The sequence below is a fragment of the Polistes fuscatus genome, unplaced genomic scaffold, assembly GCF_010416935.1.
Source record: "Polistes fuscatus isolate 324 unplaced genomic scaffold, CU_Pfus_HIC Scaffold3, whole genome shotgun sequence".
NCBI lineage: Eukaryota > Metazoa > Arthropoda > Insecta > Hymenoptera > Vespidae > Polistes > Polistes fuscatus.
Genome location: NW_025113107.1, coordinates 7,655,433 through 7,679,048, shown reverse-complemented (window position 1 = coordinate 7,679,048; position 23,616 = coordinate 7,655,433). Strand labels below are relative to the sequence as shown.

The window sequence follows — 23,616 nt, the reverse complement described above, 5'->3', positions numbered from 1 at the left end:
TCGCGTTAAATTTCATCTTACCGAATATTCATTCGAGATAACTAAATAACAACCAATTCTCGTTACTTATTTCAGACGCATGCTATTTTCTCACGCAGAAATTGTATTAATTATTTATTAATCGCTTAGAAGGATGGAAAAAAAATTAATTTCGCGATATTATCGCGAATACTTTTTATACACATCGTTATAAGCGTGCAAAACAACCCTTAAGAGGCAACCTCCCTTGTCTCCTCCCACCTCAACCAACCCCACCCAACCTCATCCCTAACCATCTACTTCTCTTTCATCCGTTCGTGTATTTTAATAATTCTCCTATCTACTATTTTCTTTATTAATTAATGCTATTATCACATCTCTTATCTTCTTTGTTCAAGCTCTAACTCTTTCTATTTTTTTGTTTCTCCGTTATTTCTTACAGTGTATTTTGCAAAAAGCAGGAAACTGGCGATTTAACGCTTTCACGTTGGAAACAGTGACGGGTGGTGAGTGACAGGCGAAAATTGCTTTTTCTTCATATAATTTTCCTTCGAACGTTATTATATTATGTGTAGAAAATTTTATAAACTTAATATATTATAACAATTATTCATAGGTCGGTAACAATCTATTCGTTTATTAAAAAAAAAAGAAAATAAAAGAAAAATACTCTTCGGAAAGAAAATGGGAGGAAATTTATATAAACGTGAATACGATAAATAGAGAATTTTATTTCTAAAGAGAAATAATAATATGAATTTAAAATAAATATTTATCGAGTATATAATTTAAGCTTGGGAATTTTCTTTTGAATAAAATCAAAATTAAAGGTAAAATTTTGTTACTCGTGATAGCCATCCTTTTTTTTAAAACGAAGATTCCCGACCTTTGATATTTAGAAATGTATTTATAACGTATCATATCAAATATCTTGTTAATGGAAATCTCAAAGAATAGAAATCATTTCTTATACTAAGATCGATCTTCCATTCTATTCTTGTAGTTGTTATATATTATAATGTCAAATCTAATTTTAGTAAAAGCATGATCTATATATAGAGTTTTTAGACAATATTCTTTGATTTTACATATATTTGTAATATACGGTTATACGATGGATTTGATTTTTCAGGACGTTCTCTGCCAGTATTATGCGTTCATCTCTTTCATTGGTACGGGCTTCTCGAATATTTTCATTTAGACGTCGTCACGGTATGGAAACTCTTCGGTAAGAATTAAATTAATCTACGGAATGTTCTGTAACTGATCCAGATACAAGGTTCCAAGGATTGATTCTACGTGAACAAAATTAACAGTCGTAGTATCATTCATTGTTCGTTTGTACGCTTGTTGCAATTACGAAACATTCTGTTTATTGCGAAATAATTAAATAATGAAAAAAAACATTCTGATCTTATCTTGCGATTTTGCAATTGAAGCTTTTATCGAAGAGGGTTATCACAGTACAAATCCTTACCACAACAGTATACACGCTACGGATGTGACTCAGGCCATGCATTGTTTCCTCCAAGAAGAAAAAGTGAGTGTTCGAGTAATGATCCTCTTAAACAAAATTTTGTTGGAATCTTTTTTATTAAGTTTTTTTTTATTCTTGACGATTAAATTGATTTATGGCATGGAATTGCAGATCAAAGCGCACTTAACCCATTTAGAAGTTATGGCTTCTTTGATAGCTGCGGTAACACACGATTTGGATCACCCTGGTGTCAATCAACCGTTTCTTGTAGCAACGAGCAATCATCTGGCTGCATTATATCAGGTGAAAATAACTCTCCATGATATGGAGAAATATCAAATGTATAAAACGAATTTCGACGATTCGTCGTTCCAGAATATCCAGTGTATTCCACAATATACGTGAAATCTTCGCTCATTGTCTTCAGAATACGTCGGTTCTGGAGAATCATCACTGGAGGTCAGCCATCGGATGTCTTATAGAAAGCGGTGTATCCGATCAATTACCAGTTAACATAAGATCGGAACTTCAAAGTCATATCAGTTCGTTGATTTTGGCTACGGATATCACAAGACAACAGGAATTTCTTACACGTTTTAGGGTAAATTGATTTGTTCTATGTCATTTATCATGAAATATCAAGAAAGTGGATGATAAATTATATGTTTAACTGTGTTTCGTATTTGTTTTACTTTTTTCAGCATTACCTGGATGAAAACACATTGGATATGAGGAAATCGGATAATCGTCATTTTATATTGCAGATAGCATTAAAATGTGCGGATATATCGAATCCCTGTAGGCCCTGGGATATATCAAGGAAATGGTCCTATAAAGTTTGCGAAGAATTCTTTCGGCAAGGTGATTACGAGCGTCGTTTAAATTTACCGGTAACACCCTTGTGCGATCGGCACTCGACAAGTATTCCAAAGATTCAAGTTGGATTTTTCAAGTTCGTCGTAACCCCTTTGTACGAGGAATGGCATCGTTTTCTTGGCGATGGTCTCAGCGTTTCTTTGATGGAATATCTACGTAGTAATCAAAAAAAATGGGAAAACCTTATCGCTCAAGAAACTGCTGAGGATACGGAGACTGAAATTTCGGAGTTGGAAGAGGTCGATATTATTAGTTCTGGGGAGGAACTAACTGCCGAAGATGATTCAGGAAGCATAGATTTATTGATTCCAACGGCATACATACAAGGTGCTCGAAGGCCCAGTTTACCAGGAAAAGCTATATTTGGTCGAGTTGATAGACGTCATTCTGTACCTCTCAGCGTATCAAAGCCGTTATCCTTATCGATTCAAAATTCAGATAGGAGGGATAGTTTCCCGAACGAACGCGGTAATAAATCAAAGAATCATTCGATCAAATTGAAGGATCTACATCTTTTGGACCCGAGTACGTTGTCATTGTTATCGTCTAAAAATAGTATTACCGGTGAAACGTCGGAGAAATCAACTGTTACGGAGAGACCAGTCAGCGCGGAAAATCTTTTACCCGAACCCAGTATAGCCAGTATAACAAACAGTAGCGAAGCATCGAGATTAAGTACGGTCCTTCAGTCGGACAATCAGAAAGTTAGTAGTGTTGGCGGTGTTGGTGGTGGTACGCAAACTAAACAATTGACAAGGCAACAAACTTTCCCACCGTTACAACCATACGCGAGAATGAGATATATGTCGGCCACGGCTGAATTGTCACAATGTTACACTCAGGTTCTAATGGAGACCGATAGTATTTCCAGTTCTTCTTCGAGTCCAACCAAAGATAAATCTTGTTCCGGTGGTCGTTGCGGTACACCACCCGTACTCGACGCGGATTTAATTTCCCTGAAAAAAGCGAACGGCGTTAAGTCATCGAAGGAATCTCTTTCCACGGATATATCGAACAGAAAGAGGCCGTCCGTGTTTACGGAAATAAATCGGCAAAAACTCGAATCTGGTCTTAGCGCTGAACATCCGCGACGACATTCGATGCAAGTTGCTCGTAACGACGATTTAAACGCGACTAAACAAACGCGACACAAACGACCAGCCTCGGCTCAAGAAATTGACTCCACGGAAGTGTTTTATGCTTCATTAACTGGCTCGCACAGCAATAAGGATTCGACTAGTAATATGCAAAAGATAGAATCCAACTTGGAGATTAAGCCTAGTACGACGAAATTACCTTCCGAAGAAATACGTAATATTTTGGCTAATAAAATATCCGAACAACATACCTTAGTTCATCATCATAATATTCAAATTAAGAACACGGATTCGGAATTACGTAGATATTCAACACCCGTAACCGAACCTAAACCATTGACTGATAATACCGGTAGACGATTCACTACGATACCTGTGTCTTCTGAGCTTCCTACTCACAAATTTTTCATCGGCAGCCCACCCGACTCCCCTCCACGGGTTCAAAGTGTATCCTCTTCGAGCGATAGTGGTATTGAACCAAAAAAAAATATCGGTGATTCCACTATCGGTGAAAGTGTAGTAACCCTAATTAACAGAAAGGATTCTGATTATGTGAGAGAAAGAGTTTTCAAAATTGCCAAGCTAAATTTCGATGTGCAAATGAAAGAGAATGTTGATCCACGAAGCGTCGAAGAATCTAGCAAAAATATCGCTTTATCGCGGAAAAATAGTCAGGTAAATTTGTTCATTGGATTCATTAAAAATCTGTTAAAAAAAAAAGAAAATAATCAACGATTGTTATTATATGTAACATGTTTAGGGGTTGGAAAAGAGACGTGGTTCAGCACCAGTAGCGTTATTATCGAGATTAGATGATTTTACAATAACTTCTGTGCAGCCAAAAGTAGATCATAGTTGCAGACGTGGTTCTGTACCAACCGACATTACTAGGCATCAAGATAGTTCAACAAGTATTATTTTCAAATACATATATAATAAAAATACAATATGAAAACTTGGATTATATATTTTGACAGATAATTTTATATTATATTTAGAAGCAGGATTCAATCGTTTAGCATTGGGACCACGAGAAGAAAATCTTCCCGCACCCAGAAGAGCTAGTCTTCCGCAGGAAGCTGCACTGAAAAATATTCTTGGAAATGTGTTTTCCTTATCTAGTGTGTATTTTTTAACAAAAAATCTATTCTCTGATAACTTTTATATATATGTGCGCATATATGCATCTATATGTATGCATTTTAATTACAATTAATTTTCTTTTTCTGTTTCTTTTTATATATTTCAGATGAAAGAGAAAATTGTCCATTGATAAATAATAACAATAACAATAACAATAATACAGAAAGTAGTAACAATAATGGAACAAACAAAGTATTTGATATTACTGCACCTGGTCCTGGTATGCCATCACCTAGGAGAGGTTCAATACCAGCGGATATGTCTGAGTTACGACGGGAATTATTTAGTAAGAATGGTAACGTCAATGGAAAATCTCGTAACCGGAAGAAATTAAAGAGAAGAAGTAGCGGCGGACCAGAGATGTTCGCAGGAAGTATCGTCGAAGGAAATGACATCGGAACGTCCCATAAATGGAAAAGAGAACTTGGAAAGAGAGATTCTGTTCCTGAACCACTCGTTAAACGGCGAGGTTCACTGCCCCTAGATATGGTGGCCGCTTCTCATGCTGGTCGGTACAACCATAGATAGAAACAAAAAATATAAAAAGGAAATAGAAAGAAAGAGAGAGGGAAAGAGGGAGAGAAAGGAGAAATTTATAGTACAAGTCCCTATACGCGTTTTACAATTATTTTCTAAGATACTATATATTTCGAAATAATACTCTTTTGTTTATTATTTAATTTTGTTTCTTTTATTTACTTTATCTTTCGTGAAATAATATTTTTTTAATTATTTATTATTATTAAAAAAAATATAATGGTTAGACCATTAACAGCTAACCGTTAAAATTATATTCTCGTTGTTATTATTATAATTATTATTATTATTATTATTATTATTATTATTATTATTATTGTCATTATTAATTTTTATTGTTAACATTAATTATCATTATATCATTATCATTATTATTTATTTATTATTATGATTGTTATTAATAAGACCCCCACGACTGATAATGCACTTTCGTAAGAATAGGAAATCCATCGTAGGTTGGATCTGACGGAATCGCTATCTATGTATGACAGGATCAGCATCAGGAGTCCGAAGATCCAGCTTGTGGAGGTTTTAGATAGAAAGAGAAGAATCCACCGATGGTACCAACAACGTCGTCAACATCGGTCGACCAACACAATGCAACTCTTTCTCTGAAGTACCAGCACTCCACTGGTGACACTTGGTTCTTGAATTGAATGATCGGATATGAAGCAAGTATATTCTTCTAACCCATGACGTGTTAAACATGAACAAGTGCAAGTTCTATAAACACTCAGCCAAAATATTGACATTAGTTGTTACACAGCAGCAACAACAACAGTAAAAAACAATAACAAGGCTTTAATGGAATTCTATTTTCATTGCGTGATGATGATGATGATAATTCAAGTTATTATGATGATCGTATTGAAATTATAGTAGTAATTTTACGTTTCTTTCTACTACAAAACAATATAAATCAATCGAAAGCATGTAAAAACGTATTTATCGGTTTCAAGTATTATATATTTGCATTGTTAAGATTTAACATTGAAAATATGAAATAATGATCGAATTAGGGAGGGAGAAAGAGAGAAAGAGAGAAATACGATCATGAGAATGACTAAGGAAAAAAAACAGAGAGAGAATACGAGTAATAATATTATTGAAGTCTTCCTTGCGCCTATATGGAAGAAAAGCAAAAAACAAAATAAAATAAAATAAAATGTTCTCACTAAGAGAAACAACGTGAAACGTAATAATGTGCGTGTCACATTAATTGGTGCCATACGCCAAATTTTGCTAAGATACCGCTAAATAATACAGTTGTGTGATCTGGTAAAAGAAGAAGAAAAAAAAAAGAAACTCTTACATTAGTACGCAATTGCGTGCCCGCAGCTAAAGTCAAATATGATACAATAAATATGCTCATGTGTTTATTAAGAATTTAAAAAGAATAAAACAAATTATACACAGTCATACACAGGGTTCAATATGACGATTTTAATAATAATAATAATGAAATAATAATAATTAAAAAAAAAAATAAAAAAATATAAAAAATAAAAAAAGCCTAGATATGGAGAAGAAGAAAAGACTGGTAGAGAAACTCTCTCGACGCTATAGAAATAGACGATTTAATGAAAGAATTTAGATTGAGAAAAGCGAAGCGTGATATCTTCGTTTATTATTATTATTATTATTATTATTATTATTATTATTATTATTATTATTATTATTATTATTATTATTATTATTATTATTATTATAATATATTAGAGTTATAGTTAAATTTTTTATTATAAAATAAATAATTCTGCTAAAAATCCGGAGTAATATTATTTGCGGTTGGTTGTTTCGAACAAGCCTTAAATTGATTGCAATTGATTTCGTCTAGAAATCTTTTGTGGATTCGAATTTGCTATTCGAAGTTATACATTTTTGTTCACTTATTAATAAATGTATGTGTGTGTATATTAAAAATATAATCACATAAAAGAGGCAAGTTCATCCGATTTCTTATATAATTGAATAGTAGCATCTAACGTAAACGTAAAACAAAATGAAACAAAAAAAGCTATTTAAGCTGGTTTTCATAGGGATATATACTTAACCGTAGGGGAAAGAGGGGAAAGAAAAATTATTTCCTTTTACCATCCAAATACCAGGAGTAAAAAAAGTTGATAGACATTCCGCTGGAAAAAGTAGTAGTATACATTGTATAAAGTAATGTTTAAGAGTGAATTATAGTAATTACTAGTTATAAAACTAATACTATATTGTCATCATTGATTTCATCATTCTCATTGTCATAGTCTTATCATTATATTGTAATTACAAACAGTATCTCAAAGATGTGTTAGTATAGATAGACATTGGAAGTATAAATTATAGTACGACGAGTATGATTCATCTTGAAATTAATTAGTGAATGAATTGTTTTGATGATTTCTTAGCAATAAAAACAAAAAAACAAAAAAAAGAAAAATGTTATCAATATTAAATCTGCAGTACGCGAATTAAGTATTACATATATATAGGACAAGTGGAAAATGTTTGTAAAATTAAAACCTTTGAGAAGCATTAAATTTTTTAGTACAATTTATATTTAATCATAGCATGATGAAATTTACAGTTAAATTATCCTTATATATATATATATCTACGTGTCCGTGTAAGATTATTTTTAAAAAATTTCAGTTTATTAACGATAATTAAATCTACCTATTATATACAATCATGAATAAGCAAAAACGACGCTAAGAAGAATTAGAAATTCTCTTTGCATGTACTGCTATAGCCTGCCATTCTTCGACTTCTCTGAAAGTAAAGTAACTATACTATTACATCACTGAACATTAAGTGAAGAATAACATTTTATGAATTAACAACTAATCAAACTAATAATTGCTATAATCATTGACGTACTATAAGTAGAATATCCATTTCCCCTCAAAATAAACAAAAACCTTCTTACCAATGCTTAGCCGATTTTATCTAATAAAACGTTCGTTCTTTTTTTGATGCAAAGTCTGTTAGTGCTTTGGATGTACCTTTACCTTAGAATGCTAAAAGTTCACATTAGTAAAAATAATGACTACGTTTTATTTGAATACATATATTTTCATTTGTCCTTCTGTATACCAAGACTGGTAAACTTACATTTAATTTTTTAACAAATTGCATGGTCAGACATTGCATCAATAAACTATTGCATTAATACACACATTAACATTTAAATATATTATAATACTACTAGTCTTTCAAATATCGAACTAACGTTGTATGTATATGATATATACACGATTATAGCAAGAGAAAGCATAGACGAAGATTTCACTGAAAAAAGGAAGAAAAAAAAATTCATTTTCTAACTCATAAGAAATTTGTCTTAACCGATAGACCAATGAAATGGGACTAACCAAATATTCATTGTGGGAAATGATAATTAATTAAAGTTGCCTGAAGTAAATATGAAACCTATACATGACCATTCTGTCCAATTACTACTTTTTGAAAATTTTATGTCATATAGATATACAAATTACCCCCTACAGTGTATTATTATTTTCCCATTTCAGCATTGCATGAAAAGAATTTCGTAAGGATAAAAATGCCAAGAAATTTTTTTTATTATCTACAATAAAATGATTCCTACACACCCAATTTTCTATGATCAAATAATGATAAATTGTAATCGCGCATATATAACAGTGTATGCGTACGATACGTTTTATTTGTAATTACGAAATTTGGTATAACTGTTTACATTTATATAAATAATTTATGTCAAAAATATATCGAATCCGTCATCCCCCAGTTCTTATAAAATTTATCTAAAGATATGAATATTATCATTACTATAATGAATTTTGTATACGACAGTGCACATAAATTTCACTATTCAAAAAGTAGCATTATCTATGTCTCATTGTAACAAGTGTTCCGACTAATTGCTATGAAAAAAAAAAACTAATCTTCTCTCCTGTAATTTTTCTTCTCGAACAATGATCATTTAGTCGTATAAGATAGTTTAGTATTCATAATGCTGGATATTTAATTTTCGGCAAAATGTTTTGTGAAGACTGTATACGATACTGAGTAAATGCATATGTGTCCTGAATGAACTATTCGATATCTGCGATTGTCAGATTTTCATTTACTAAAGCATAGTCGTAATTATTTACTATCTTTTTTTAATAAAAATAGATTATACGGATTTTTTAGACTTGGAATTTTTTGCCATGCAACAATTGGAAATAATTGGTCAAACATGTTTTACTGATAGAATCATAAATAAAAAATTACCAAAGTATTATTTGGACGTTCGACGAGAATAAAAGTATTGGATGGTACTTCGATATACCATTGAAATCGTTACATACACATTGACGAACGTAATTACACAATATCATAAATAAAAATAAAATAAATAAATAACTCTCTTTCTCTATAAATATATGTTAACTCAAATAATGCTACGTGCATAGTTATTGGTGTTATGGTAATATTTATCGCTCTGATAAAATGATTCATTAAAAAAGAGGGACAAAATTTCCACACGATTTGCAGTATTCGAAAAGTCAATTAAACAAGAAACAATTTGTATGTAATGAGTTTGTTGAACAACAAGAAAGTCACTATTGTATTTTCTATATAATGTTAATTGTAGATAGCTCTTAAGTTAGATGCAATTAACGAATGCGTTCTTATATATATTATAATAATAATAATAATAATAATAATTATTATTATAATAATAATAATTATATATAATAATAATTATTATTATTATTATTATTATTACCATTCGTAATTACATTGTAATATCGTTACAATAAAAACACAAGTTACATAAACGACTTAAAAATAAGGAAGATACTGTGCAAGTGCATGTGAGATAAAAAAAGATAAGGAACAAGTAAATGGAAAGATTAAAAAAAAAGCTATATAAATTTGATTAGTTACCTTTGTCATTTTACAGTAAAAGCTAAAGAAGATATGAAATTAATATTTATAGCAATCTAATATGGCCTATTATTTATTATATAAATAATAATCGGTGTACGATATATTCTTTACAAAGTTTCTCGTTAAATTGGAATAAAATTATCTTAATTTTTCATAACGGTTTTATTTCTATATTCGTTATAATAATCATCTTTCTCGAAATGATAACAACACTAAAAAATGTGTAAATCTTATTTCCATTAATTAAAATTAATTTACTATGTTTACCGTATTAATATTATCATTTATTTAATCATCTTTTATAAATAAAAAATCACTCAATAACTGTGCGACATAAAAATACAATATTATTTGACAAATACTATTCATAAAGTATTCTCATTTGTACCATTACGGAGATTTAAAATTTCCGCCATTGTGATTTGCACAGTGATCAGTCGTACCAACCAAAGAAGTGAAAAACGTATCGTTGTTGTTGCGTCATATTATGTTCTGTAGCTCGAGTTGCAAAAGTGCGTTGGAAAGAGGGGGATGGGGGTTAAGGGGGTTCACAGCATTCGATTGTACATACTCACATCGTATCGCTGAAGAACATAGTCGTTAAGAAATGAGTAGGAGTGCGAATAGCGCGTAAAAAGTGATCGGAATAATTGGTAAGGCGCGATCGAGTTTGGCGCGGTAAGTGTTCGGAGCGTATCGCGTGACCGTTGATCGGACGTATCAGTGCGCGCGCGGCGCCTCAAAATGGCGTGAAGTGATCGTGTGCTTCTAGGTTATATTCGCTCGTGGCCCGCCACGATCGCGAACACAACAGAACGCGAAGAAAACGAACGAAAGAGGAGGAAGGAGGAGGAGAAGAAAGAGGAGGAAGAAGAAGAGAAGGAGTAGGAGTTAAAAAAGGAAAGAAAAAGAAAGATATAAGAGAGGAAAAAAAGAAAAAGAAGGAATTGCAAGAACGAGGAGAACGACAAGGTCGAGGAGAGTGATGGTTGGTAGAAGTTAGGGGCGACAACAATAACGGCGTCAGCGAAACGACTTAAAAGGAAAAGGACAAAAACGGCGACGGTGACGGCGACGGCGAGGGCGCCGACACCGATTACGGCAACGTCTCAACAGAAACGAGCGCGAACAAAACAATAACAACGACTACGACTACGACTACGACGACGACGCCGTCGACGACGCCGACGGCGACGTCGACGTCAACGTCAACGTCAACAATAAAAAGAAGGAAAAAGACGACGAGGAAAACGGTGACAGTAGTAACAGTGATATTAATCAGAAAGGGAACAACAAGGAGAACGAAAACGATAAGGGCTAAAATACGTAGGACGCCTTATTATTTGTCTCCTTTCGTTAATAATTACGACGAGGAATCCACGTGCGTTATTTTGTTGAGAGTTATATGAGTTATGAGGACGGAATGCCCGCAGGCGGTAACGGTCGTTTCCGCGGTTACCCTGCGCGGATGTCTGAGCGACAACAACTCGCGCTTCTTCTGCAAATGACTTCCCAGGAAATGGTATCAGGTGAGTTACGTTTAGAATATTATTTTATAAGCAATATACCATAAACATTTTTTATTATTTATATCTCGCAATAAACATTACGGAAGCAAACCCCCGATTCCGTTCCATACGCCTAGTTCCTAACAGCTTTTGCGATTAAATATTTCAGTTGTACCACAAATTATCTTATCCCCATATATATTATCTACCTTCGTCTCGGAAAGAATCGTTCTATTCACTTCTGGATCGCGCATAGGTCAAAAGATCTACGTGACCCATGTGACAGGTCGCAGAAAATTGGCGCGGAAGCGCGCCAAATGGCGCCGCGTGCGTGCGCACGCCCACGTATATTCTATCTTTCTCACTCTCTCGCTTTTAACCATTGGAATTTCTGTGGCCGGGATCCGTTCCAAAAACGTTCTTACTTGCCTTCTCCTTCTTCGCGCGACTTAAAAAACGTTCATCAAAATTGCACTGACCTATTTTCTCCGATCTTTTACTGCTTATTTCAATTAATTTTCAAAAATAATCAATGACTTATCATCTTTTTTACTTAACAATTTTTCTTTTGTTTTTTTTTTTCAAATATAATTTGCGCGCGAATTCTACTTTCTCTCCAAATTGTCATTAACATTTTCGTACAGAAATTCGATGAAACTCAATAAAAAAAAATTGTTAATATAATAAAATAAGATCACGTTGATAAATGTATTTTATTTTCAGGTGGTAATCGTTCAGAAAATACAACAGGACCAAATAATACGAATAGTTCGAGATCATCATCGTTGCAACAACAGCGAGGTTCCAAAGGTCGATGGACCAATAAAAATGGAGAATCGTCTGTTCAATCGTCGATTGGCCGTAAGGAAGATTTCCGCGTGCGGCCAGTACTCGTAAATGGTTACGATCTGAATGCGAAGGAAGCAAGCGGTAAGTTATAATTTCTTTTTTTTTTACAATGTTTTTAATTTGAAGAGTGCTCAAAGTACTAAAAGGGCCAATTTCAATATATATAAATAAATATCCATATATATACGTATACAGATAAAACTATATATATATCATATATTAGGTTGACCAATAAGTCCGTGCGTTTTTGCCGTATTATTTATTTACAAATTATATATAAATATATATATTTTCTAGAAATAATTTAAAAAATTTTAAATATACATACTGAGATAAAAGTAGCTTTCCTCAGATTCTGCATAAGATTTGAATCAGTTACAACAGTTGATTGAACGGTCATTCCGAATTTGGACATCAACCTTCGGTTGTGTTTTGCCATATATAAATCAGTAATTAAACGGTCTATTTTCTAAGTAAATAACAGTAAAAATTCGTACGGTTTAATTTAATTAATAATTATATATAATAGTTTAAAATTGTTTCTTAAATAATTTCAACATTCTAAAATATATATTGATAAATATTTTTTAAGTAAATAAAACGGCAGAAAATCGTACAGAACTATTGGCCAATCAAATATATAGTCTTCTATATCGAATAAGACGTATGTCGTATATGTGTCGGGCAGTATTATACTCGGTTATGGCGTTGGCAGCGGTAGCAACGGTGGCCGCATACAACTCTCCTACAGATCAATACTCGAGGTAGGGCCCCCCACGACTCTTCTTCCTTTTCTGTCTATCTATCTATCTATGTACTACAGACATACCTATAATAGGTATATATTACATATGTACTAACGACCAATGATTTCCTCTTTTCTACGAACACCCGAAAAACACTTCTACAAAAATCAGCTAATATTTCTGATAAATGTAATATATTTTTTTTACCGTCGTTAATAATTAAAGTATATTTTTTGTTCAAGAGTAATTTATGAATAAAAATATTTGGATTGCAACAAAATAATTATCAAAACGAGGAAGTATAATTAATTGTACAATATTTTCATCAATATTTCGTTCTTTAATTTTGGATTGCATTTAAAATTTAGGTTATGTTTTCGCTATTTTTATGTCATTTTCTATTTAATGTTTCATTATTTACGTGTTCATTATAGAAATGATTCATCGTAGCAAACCGACTAAAATGAATCACGCATGAATGTGTTCACTTTAGTTGACCACGTAGTATTTGGGATAGATATTGGTATATCGTAATAGAAAGCGTTACATACATGTATCTATGTGTGTATCGCTTTCTATAATTGAATAGTAAACTATCATTTAATCCTTAACCATTACAATATATACAGAGTGGTCCGAAAATTCCTAAATTTATAATTTTACAATCTGATAAAAAAATTAACCTAAAAAGTCTTGAAAATTCAGTAAATAATTTTTAAAATTACCTTGGAACTTTCGGCTCATCCTGCATAAAGATTTATTGTATAATTTTAAATGATATATCGAGTAACGGTAAATATTTTCTAATAAGCGCAGGTTTCTAATTTAGTTTCCAACATATCCGTGAAGTTAGTTGAGAATTCGCATTTAAAGGCGAACGTGTGTTGTGTGTGTATGTGTTTCATATACTCGTACACTTAATACGTACGATCTGCTTGAAGACCTCATTAGAAATATTTCGAAAGAATTTTTATATTTTTCTTAATTATTCTGTTTTTGCTTCTATAATTTATTACATTGAATTTATGATTTTTTGTATGGAACATAATTTTAACTTTGCGGATGCTATCTTTTATTTTTTAAATTGAGATAAATTGTTGGTTCATTACTGCAGCGTTATACTCAGAAATAGAATATTAAATATAACATTAGTACGAATATGCGTAGTTTAATGGCAAGGTATATTTTATAACAAATTAAAACAAATTAATTTTAATTTAAACGAATTTTTTAAGCAACGTTGAAAAACAAAAGACGCTTGTTATTGGGCGCTGCCCGCGTATTTTAAAGTGAATAGACTATTGTGTTATATAAAAAAATTCATAAATGTAGGTATTTTGTTCTTTCAACGATTGTATCAAAACGGATTTGAATTTCTAAATCAAATTCATATAGTGTCGGCTATCTTTGTTTGCATTCGTAGAAAATAGAAGATCAATGGGGGTACATAGGACATAGACCATTGTTTGATTCAATTCAATGATAGTACCATGCATCGAGTTAAATGCACCGATAAAAGTTCTATGCAAACTTTTCAATACATGTGTCAGTATGTATGTATGCACATTTACATAACTAGGATTATTTCTATGATAGCAATATCGAATAAGTAATATTGACAATTAATTAATCTTTTCCCAGACTTTTTAGGTTAAAGTTTTAAAAGTTTTTAAAGGGAAATACAAAATTGATTTTTATTACATTTTTCATATTTTTATGTTGAATGAACATGGCGAATAATTATTTAGTGTTTCTATGAATCCAAGATTAATAATAAAAACAAAATAGTCGAAGTACCGCTTACGCTGTTCTATCCTCTTTAAAATGCCAGTGCTGTGTGCTACGCGTGCTTTTTATCTGCGTGTAAATATCTGTTTCACCTTTTTCCTTCGTTATAAGCGAATAATATTATTCTTTAAAAATCAGTTTTATGCGATATTACATATCGAATCTCTTCTTACGATTTGTAATCAATCCTATCGAATATCGATCGTAATTTTTTTCTTTGTATGAAAAAGAAGACTACGAGTTGAGGATATTTATTTCTATGAAAAATGCTTCATAAACTCGAATCAATATTATATAAATGAATTTATTGAATAAATTTTTAAAATTTTTCTCTTAAAATGATAAAAACAAAGTTAATTAAATAGTATTATAATCAAAGTTCGAGAATAAAGTGAATCTATCGACTTAATATCTTACATAATCTTACTAATATAGATATCGAGTTCTAAATAATATACAATTATTATTATACACAGCATTAAGAAACATGATTAATACGAAGATCAAAATATTTCATAATTCATTCATTCGCATAACCAAACCATGCTGCTTAATACCAATTAATATAGTAAGTTTGTTATAATGTAAAAATAAGAGATATTGACAGTGTTCCATTCATGTGCATATTTGATTGATAAAATGCATTTAAAATGCAATTCGCGCTAAGAAATCCTTAAAACGTCGAGTTAAGGACAAAGATAGAAGAGACACGTTTGGAACACAAATACGGAAATGTCGAAGTGCGCAAACTCGTGGGATCAGCCTATCGCGATTAAAAAGGGGGTAGTGGGAGGTTGCATTTTGGATTGAAGATAAGGGGGGTATAAGTAGACGGGCTAGAGGGTGGGGGGGTAAAGCGAGCCAATCATCAGTAGGGCGATACAACATGGCCACCAGTTTGTGTAGGGCTGTGCTTGGGTGAACGTCGAGCACGTCGTGTAAACGGTTTTCTTCGTTTGTACGTCAGATGTCGCAACGTGTGAATTAACTCGCTCGAACGACAACGAAGATAATTGCGGCGTGACGATTTTTCTCTCGTTCGCGAAACAAGGATACACATTTTTTTTTCTTAATAAGTAGTAATAGAGAAGAATAACTAAACAATTATTTACCAAAACAAAAACAAAGAAATACTAATCAAGAACGAAATTCGATAATTTTGAGAAAAAAAAATGGGAAAAAAGTCGATAAATAATATAAAAATAAAATTAATTAGAATTATCAAAGACGCGCAAAAAGAATGATGATGATCATTCATTTGGATGAAATCGAAAGGAATCGAAATTTCTTTAAGATTTGGCGTATATTTGATATTCGCCGGCTGTGTGGTGGCTCCTCGCTTTCGGAACATCGGAACAAAGAGGAAGAAGAATTGATTATTAGCCAAAACGAAGTGTGAACAACTACAGCAGCGTATAATCGACTAGCCGGAAATTTGCGTTGAGATACGAGCTAAATATTTCCTTCTTCAAGGTTATTACATCCTCACGAACATATATACGTCGATACGGTACTACATATTTTCCTTCCAGCATTAGCGTCCTATAACTCGTTTCGATCATGTTATCTTTATGGAAACATTTTTATGGGGGAAAAAAGTTAGTCGTCTTCGAGAACCTCGGTACACGTCATTTTGACTATTAAATCGTGATCTTACTTTATTCCTGTCCAGAAGACAAAATATTTTAAGATTACGATGCATTCTCCCGATTTGACGTTTCTTTCTACTTTGTCAAAAGTATCGTTACTGTTTCGATTCTAGACGAAACGCATATGTACACGTAGATCTTAATAATTTTAAATAAATTTATAATAATTTTAAAAAAATAAATTTATTAATATTTTTATATGAAATTTCATTACTGTTTTCGCGTTGACAGACATTCCAGTTGCAAGCTCGCCTAACGACACGTCGACGACAAGTGCAAGTACAAATACAACAACTACTACAACCACTACTTCTGATAGTCCAAATTGTTCTCCTCAAATTGAGAACCCGGATGCTACGCCGGTTATAACTACGGTCGTCTCGACTACTACAGCGACGACGACAACGACGACATCATCATTATCATCAACAACAACAACATCATCAACGTCAACGTCATCATCGAACGAACAGAAAACAGAGCAACAATCTTCCTCATCGATTTATCAGCAGCAACATTACAATCATCACTCACAATATCAACACCAACAGCAGCAACGCACGACAGGAAGTGCGTCAGCCGCTGCACCGCACGCCGCCGAAGACAGTGGAGCCCCCTGTGAAATGCGGAGGACACCACCACAAAATAAAGGTAAATTATGCATTTGCTATTGTTATAAATAATATCTTTTATTTATAATCTTACAATCTATTCCTCTATCCCTAAGAAACGAATATATTTCTAGTAATCTCGACAAAATTAAAATCAAGTTTGTTTATCTCAAAAATCCGCAAATAAAAATGTCAAGCTTTTATTTCTTCTAAAAATCTGCAACAGATGCATCCGGTTTGGAAACGTGCCGCATTTGAAAGTAAACAAAAGTTAATAGTAGGATTGAACATCTGATGTTTTCTATTTTTCGTTTAGCTTATATCCCTTGGGTACAATACAAAAGAAACCAATCAAGAACAATCTAAGGTTTCACGTACGATCATCGATTGAAATGAATTAAAATCGAAAAATGTGAGGATTTCAAATAGTCTTCATGTAGAGAATACTACAAATAATGTAAACAAAATCCACCGGATTTTGTCTAACATACTCTACACAGTAAACTTTTCTTATCTCGCATCAACAATTCTATCGATATTCATAAAAAAGTTTAACTAACAAAGTTAGTTAGTATGCATAACAGAATATTTGACCCATTCTCCTAATTGAGGTTAGAAAGTTCACGTGTAGCATCTTATCAATATTGTCGAAAATGCAAATTGTCTGGAAGCATGGTATTAGCGAATAAACGTTGCGTTGGAATGCAGCACGTGGTTTCGATGCAAAGTCAACATAGTCGTGTCTTATTTGACAAGAGCAAGCAAGTAAGCAAGGTTTTGGCTTTAGTCATCATCAAAACGGGCTAGCGGGGCATGGTGGTAAAGTGGAGGATACTCGAGTACGTAGAGAAAGAGAGGATAGGTCTGTGAAGAGGATGGAAAAGAGAGAATGGTCGAAGAAGTGGGGGTAACCGTGAGAGAATGCGTTCGAGGTGGTAAAGTGGTAGGGATAAACGGGATAAGGTCGGAAGCATGCTGTGACTGGCAAGTATATGTATGGTTAGGTATTATATATATATCCGTATGGATGGATGACGCGCGCGTGTATATGCGTGCCTAAGCGGCTCGGCACGACTCGGAACAGAACGGCACGGTGCGACACGTTCACGTTCATGCTTAGGCTTCTTTGGGTGCACTTACGCGTTCATCGACACTCGGCGACGAGGGTGATCGCACCTTCGAGAGGGTGAAAAATTATATCAGATCAAATCGTGTAAGTTATCGATCATTTAGCACTAAGTTTATTTTTTATTTACATCTTTGTTTTTTTCTTTAGTTAATTTTGTCAATATGAAACATTTCTATCGTAAGGAGAAGACGATGATTTAGATGATGAAAAAACTGTTATTTATATTTTGCTGCCAATTTCATGTCAAAACTGAGAATCGTGATGAACCGTTATCGTAGTATAATATCGTGTCGAAAATATCCGAGAAAGGAACACGAACACGAAGATAGTCGATCGTGCGTCACCCACGTGATATGTTTCTCTTTGCAAGAGAGACAACGACAACTACGACGACGACTGACTACTACATCGCGAAATTCTTATTCTTATTCTTCTTCTACTTCTTATTCTTATTCTTAGTCGCTGTAGTGTCGTTCGTGAACTCGTCGAGTAAATCAATCCAACATTGTTGAGTTACCTAGTTTAGGAACTTAAGTGAGTCGATACTATTTTCTATCTTGCGATAATATTCGTTTAAAGTGATAATCATCTCATTATCATATATTATTATTATTACTATTTCGGTGCATTTGTTTTCACGTTTACACTGACAATGTCGATTTCTTTGTTTCTTTTCCGATTTTTGTTTTCTTTTTTGAAAATAAAAAATAAAATAAAAAGACAAGGTATTATTCGATGATGATAATCATTTTGATCGATGACAATAATGAGTGGGGTACGCGTGTTGTTGTTTATAATGGAATATGCTCGATCGGTAAACTCTATAATAATAAATAGAATCAATAATATTCGCGAATATTTTTTATCAAGTAAAAAATATAATTTATTTCTATAGATTTAGAAATATTTCTTTTCGGGAAATACGAACGAGAGAATTCATTGACCAACGACGCGGATGTATTTTCGGACATTATATGTAAAAGCATCAATCTACTTTTTGGCACGATTTCGTTCGGTTCAGAGAACGATGAGATCATAAAAAAAATAAAATCAGATAAAATAGATATGACGTATGTTAATACATTTATAAAAAGAAAACAATAATAATTCTAATAATAACAATAAAAAAAATTAATTTTCTCAACAACTTGATTTTGATATTAATTTTTGTTTACAATTAAAGATTCTAATACTAATTATTTAAGAGCGTTGTTGTAAATAATACTTTTAATTTGATGTAAAATTTGGATTAATTTGCATATTGAAATGTAGGTTAAAAGGTAACAAAGTAATGAAATATATTTCTGTTAAATACGTTCGTAGATAAATGATGAAGAAAATGTCACTGATAATAGTCAGTTGTAAACTATTTTCACGTTTTATTGGTTTTAATGGATATTTGTTTTCTGTTATCTTGTTGTTCTTTTCTCTAAGAATAAACTAATAAAAGATGTATATTCACAGTCGATAGATCGGGAACCGGGCAGTCTGGAAGCTCGCCGAGGGTGACGCTCCGGCTCAACCAGGTACGAGGAGCGAGGGATGAGAAAAAAGGGGGTACTTCAAACTCCCGCCAGGGTGCTATGAACGCACAGGTAAATAAATTCATTTCTTTTTAAATAAATTTCAATTCTGTTTAATTCAAGTTTGGATTAGTATTTGCAACTCATTCTTCATTTTGTTAAAAAACTGTTTCTTACTATTTTTTAAATAGAATAAATTATAGGCAATCGACATTGAAAAATTGTAAATAGATATATTAATTATTGTATATTATTATCAGAGTCAGGGACAAATGGAATCATCATCGAAGATGCCATTGAGTAGTTCATCGTCTATCACAAATGTTTCTGGATCGAATGGATCCGGAAATGCAACATCTTCCGCGGACAACAGCGATGTTTACGAATTTAAAAGCTCGAAAGAACCAACCCCTGTAAGAGGCACGAGTTCTTCACCAAATCCCAATCCTGAAAAGGATAAAGAAAATGGGAAAAATTTATCAGGCCAGATTGGTCAAAACAATAGTAACAATGCAACAACAAACAGTAGTTCGACGACTACAACTAACGATTCCAATACTGCTTCCTCGACCTCTGATGATACTTCATCGACGACTACATCACCCAACGCGAAGCGGGCTTACGATGGTGATCATGCCGAAGATCAAGACGAAGAAATTAAGAAAAAAAAACGCAAAGAAATGGAAAATGTAAAGGAAGGTGCTAAAAATACACCAACTGGAAGACAAAGTACTGGTAGAAATGCCACTAATACAGGAGATAAGGTAATCATCTTAATTCTTTTTTTTTTTTTTATCATCACGATAATACAGGATGAACCAAACGTTCTAAGCTAATTTTCCAGTCGTGATACATCGGTTCAAGAAACCACAGATTTAAATTCGTTTAAGATCGACGTTGGGAGATCATGTATATATTAAATAGGATTGATCTTCGGAATGACTACCTCATCTCGCTTCTATGAACATTTATAATCTTTCAATCCTAACGCGAGATTTTTCACTGAAATATTGTTACAAATCATGTGCTGCTGGTAGACGTGATTTTAAATAGAGTCCATAAGATCTTAAAAATGTTGGATGAGTAATTGATTTTGAACATTGCTTAAAAACTTTTAGCCCACCTTGTATTATTCAAATTCTAAGATTTATTAAATACTTTTGTGATACGCAATTGTTATCATTTACTCTGTACAGTGTACGAAATCTGGAAAGCAAAATTCCAATACTGTATCTGGAAAAAATAATCAAAATACGGTCTCCAATATTGCGGATAGAAAAAGTCCAAGTACAGCATCGATGGCGAGCAGTCCAAAACCTTCCAATACTCCTGTTGGTTCAACAACAAATGCAAAAACAGCAACATCTGTATTACCTGAATCCGATGGAGAAGATGATCGTTCTAAGAGTTCTGATTCTGGTTTGGCTCCTAAAGTTCCACCTTTGAAAATAGTTATACCACAGAGTACTACATCTGAACAAGAACAGGGTAATAGAAATGGAAAGAACACATCTAACAGAAGTCATCAGTTGCCTTATGTCGTTCCTAGTTCTAATAGTAATGACTCTACTGATAAAGATCAAAATCAATCTGCTAGCGGTACAACTAGTCCTACTGAAAATGGAAGTGGAACCAAGGTTGATGATAAAAAAGACTTTACAGGTACCCTACACTCGGAAGAAAGGTCGACCCATCATCAAAGAGTTCTCAGAAGTTCGCATAGGTAAATTATATAGTAGTAATCTAATTAATAAGAATTAATTGTGATTTTTTTGATTGCAGAAGATAAACTTTATTAATTTTTTAATTTCTTATAATTATTTTTTATTTATTTTGCAGGTTTTTATTTTATTGACGCCATTATTATCGATTACTATGTTATGTTTATAGAACTGGTAATGGTAACAATGGTTCTACGGCATCAAAAGAGGTGTCAGGATCTAATGCTGGTAATGGCAACTACTCAAACTCATCACCTTTACCTGTACCTACAGCCGATCGGTCTAACAATTCTTCACCGCAACAAAGGCATCATTCTCCTCCTCCTGAAAACACCAATTCTGAGTCTAATAAACCCACTTCTGCTGAATCATCTAACAGCGGAACTGTAAATAAAGCAAGCACAGCTACAGAGAAGTCAGAAAAAAATACTGAATCCACAGGGAAAAATCAAAAAGATACGGGAGCAGAAAGTACTGAAAATAATACTGCATCAACTTCATCTACCAATTCTAATACCAATGCTTCATCTGCCCCTGTCGAATTACATCCTAGAAAAAGGAAAATGAAACCTAATAAGGAAGCGCAACAAGCTGCTGCCGTCGCTGCAGCTAATGAAGCAGCAGAAGCTAATAATGCAGGACCAGAAGTACATCCACATGATCAACCTATTACTAATTGTTTCCAATTATACTTGAATATTAGAAAACAAGTAAGAGTTGGAGAATGATTACGTATATTGCTTATTATTTATTTGGCTAAAAATTTGGTATATAAAATTGTGATGAGTTTTATCTGTTTGTTGAATTAGCAACAACAACAATGTATTTTTCAGATTGAAAGAAGAAGAAAAAGCCTATTTCCGGTTCAACCAAAACCTCCGCAAGGTTTTAAAGATTATTTGATGAATCGTTGTACATATGTATTAGCTGGAAATGTGAACAATGAACCAAATGTTAATCCACCAGTTAGTTTGCAAAGTCTTATGAAAGATTTGTATATAGAACAAGAAAAAGAGAGATATCGGCTTAGAATGCAACACGTCGTAGAGAAAGAAAAATTAGTATTATCAGTTGAACAAGAAATCCTTCGAGTTCATGGTAGAGCAGCCAGAGCTCTTGCCAATCAATCACTTCCATTCTCAGTTTGCACCATTCTTAAAGATGAAGAAGTTTATAACGTTATTACACCAGAACAAGAAGAAAAAGATAGAAATGCACGCAGTAGATACAACGGGAGATTATTTTTAAGTTGGCTACAAGATGTCGATGATAAATGGGAAAAGATAAAGGTACCTGAACTTTGTTTGCTTTGATATATTTAAGTACATATGAATTTTGTTACAATTCAAGTTAAAATAAAATATTCTTCTGTGCCTAATACTGATTTGATCGTCATAATTTTGCGTATCAGTTTTTAAGAACAATACATGTATGTTAATTTAACTATTCTTCAGAATGAACGCATTTCTTTTCTGTTGTAGGAAGTGATGTTGTTAAGACATCATACTGAAGCAGACTCCTTATATGCCATTCAAAAAATGGACTGGGAGTGGAAATTAAAAGAAGTTGGACTGTGCGAGTTCAAAGCAACACCTCAAATAGAAGATATTCATGTACCAATGGTACATGTTTCGGATGACTTTGATTTATTACCTGCTTAGTATACACCGACTGAAAAATTATTATATTTTATGATTCAATTCTATATTTTTAAATTAACTTTAAGAATTTTGCTCTTCTGTATATTTTTATTTTTAAATTCATTATTGGTTCAGTATATTATAAATAGATTCGAAGTTCTTACAATTAAGTATGTGAAATAACACTGGAAAATATTCAAAAATTTGATTGCTTACAAATGCAAAATTTGTTACGAAGTTTATTTTTTTTTTAGTTTTTTTATTTTATTTTTTTTTTTATTCTCATTATTAAACTATAATGAAAAATGAAACAACATTTACCATATCAAAAAGCAAAAATGATATTTAATTTCGATATATATTGGTTTGTAAATATTGAGCTATGTATCATAAATAAATAATAATGTATAGAATTTTAAAAATAAGAAAAAA

At 32.6% G+C, this 23,616-nt stretch overlaps 2 protein-coding genes and 1 long non-coding RNA gene across 5 annotated transcripts in view; 2 read left to right on the top strand and 1 right to left on the bottom strand.

The window, feature by feature from the left end:
* The window catches only part of LOC122519624, a 41,216-nt gene extending 35,092 nt beyond the window's left edge, over positions 1-6,124 (top strand). The window contains exons 4-13 of one of the 3 annotated variants that reach the window (XM_043639210.1): positions 422-485; positions 1,112-1,207; positions 1,419-1,519; positions 1,628-1,759; positions 1,884-2,057; positions 2,158-4,104; positions 4,190-4,340; positions 4,428-4,550; positions 4,679-5,080; positions 5,601-6,124. In XM_043639210.1, the coding sequence (XP_043495145.1) occupies positions 422-485; positions 1,112-1,207; positions 1,419-1,519; positions 1,628-1,759; positions 1,884-2,057; positions 2,158-4,104; positions 4,190-4,340; positions 4,428-4,550; positions 4,679-5,080; positions 5,601-5,644 (3,234 nt within the window). In that variant the 3' untranslated portion in view covers positions 5,645-6,124. Of the gene's footprint in view, positions 1-421; positions 486-1,111; positions 1,208-1,418; positions 1,520-1,627; positions 1,760-1,883; positions 2,058-2,157; positions 4,105-4,189; positions 4,341-4,427; positions 4,551-4,678; positions 5,130-5,564 lie in introns of those variants that run through there. The other 2 variants (XM_043639209.1, XM_043639208.1) reach the window with 2 other exon arrangements.
* A 4,370-nt stretch (positions 6,125-10,494) lies between these two features.
* LOC122519622 (ankyrin repeat domain-containing protein 12-like) lies at positions 10,495-23,410 on the top strand. The gene is made up of 9 exons (XM_043639207.1): positions 10,495-11,549; positions 12,252-12,458; positions 16,792-17,211; positions 19,765-19,895; positions 20,084-20,587; positions 21,020-21,546; positions 21,714-22,254; positions 22,378-22,833; positions 23,026-23,410. The coding sequence occupies exons 1-9, from the start codon at positions 11,426-11,428 to the stop codon at positions 23,203-23,205; spliced, it is 3,090 nt and encodes a 1,029-aa protein (XP_043495142.1). The 5' UTR covers positions 10,495-11,425; the 3' UTR covers positions 23,206-23,410.
* LOC122519623 lies at positions 12,223-13,103 on the bottom strand. Its single transcript, XR_006304326.1, has 3 exons — positions 12,995-13,103; positions 12,706-12,846; positions 12,223-12,436 (listed from the first exon to the last, which is right to left on the bottom strand). It is a non-coding gene; the product is annotated as an uncharacterized LOC122519623 (long non-coding RNA).
* Positions 23,411-23,616: the final 206 nt, after the last annotated feature.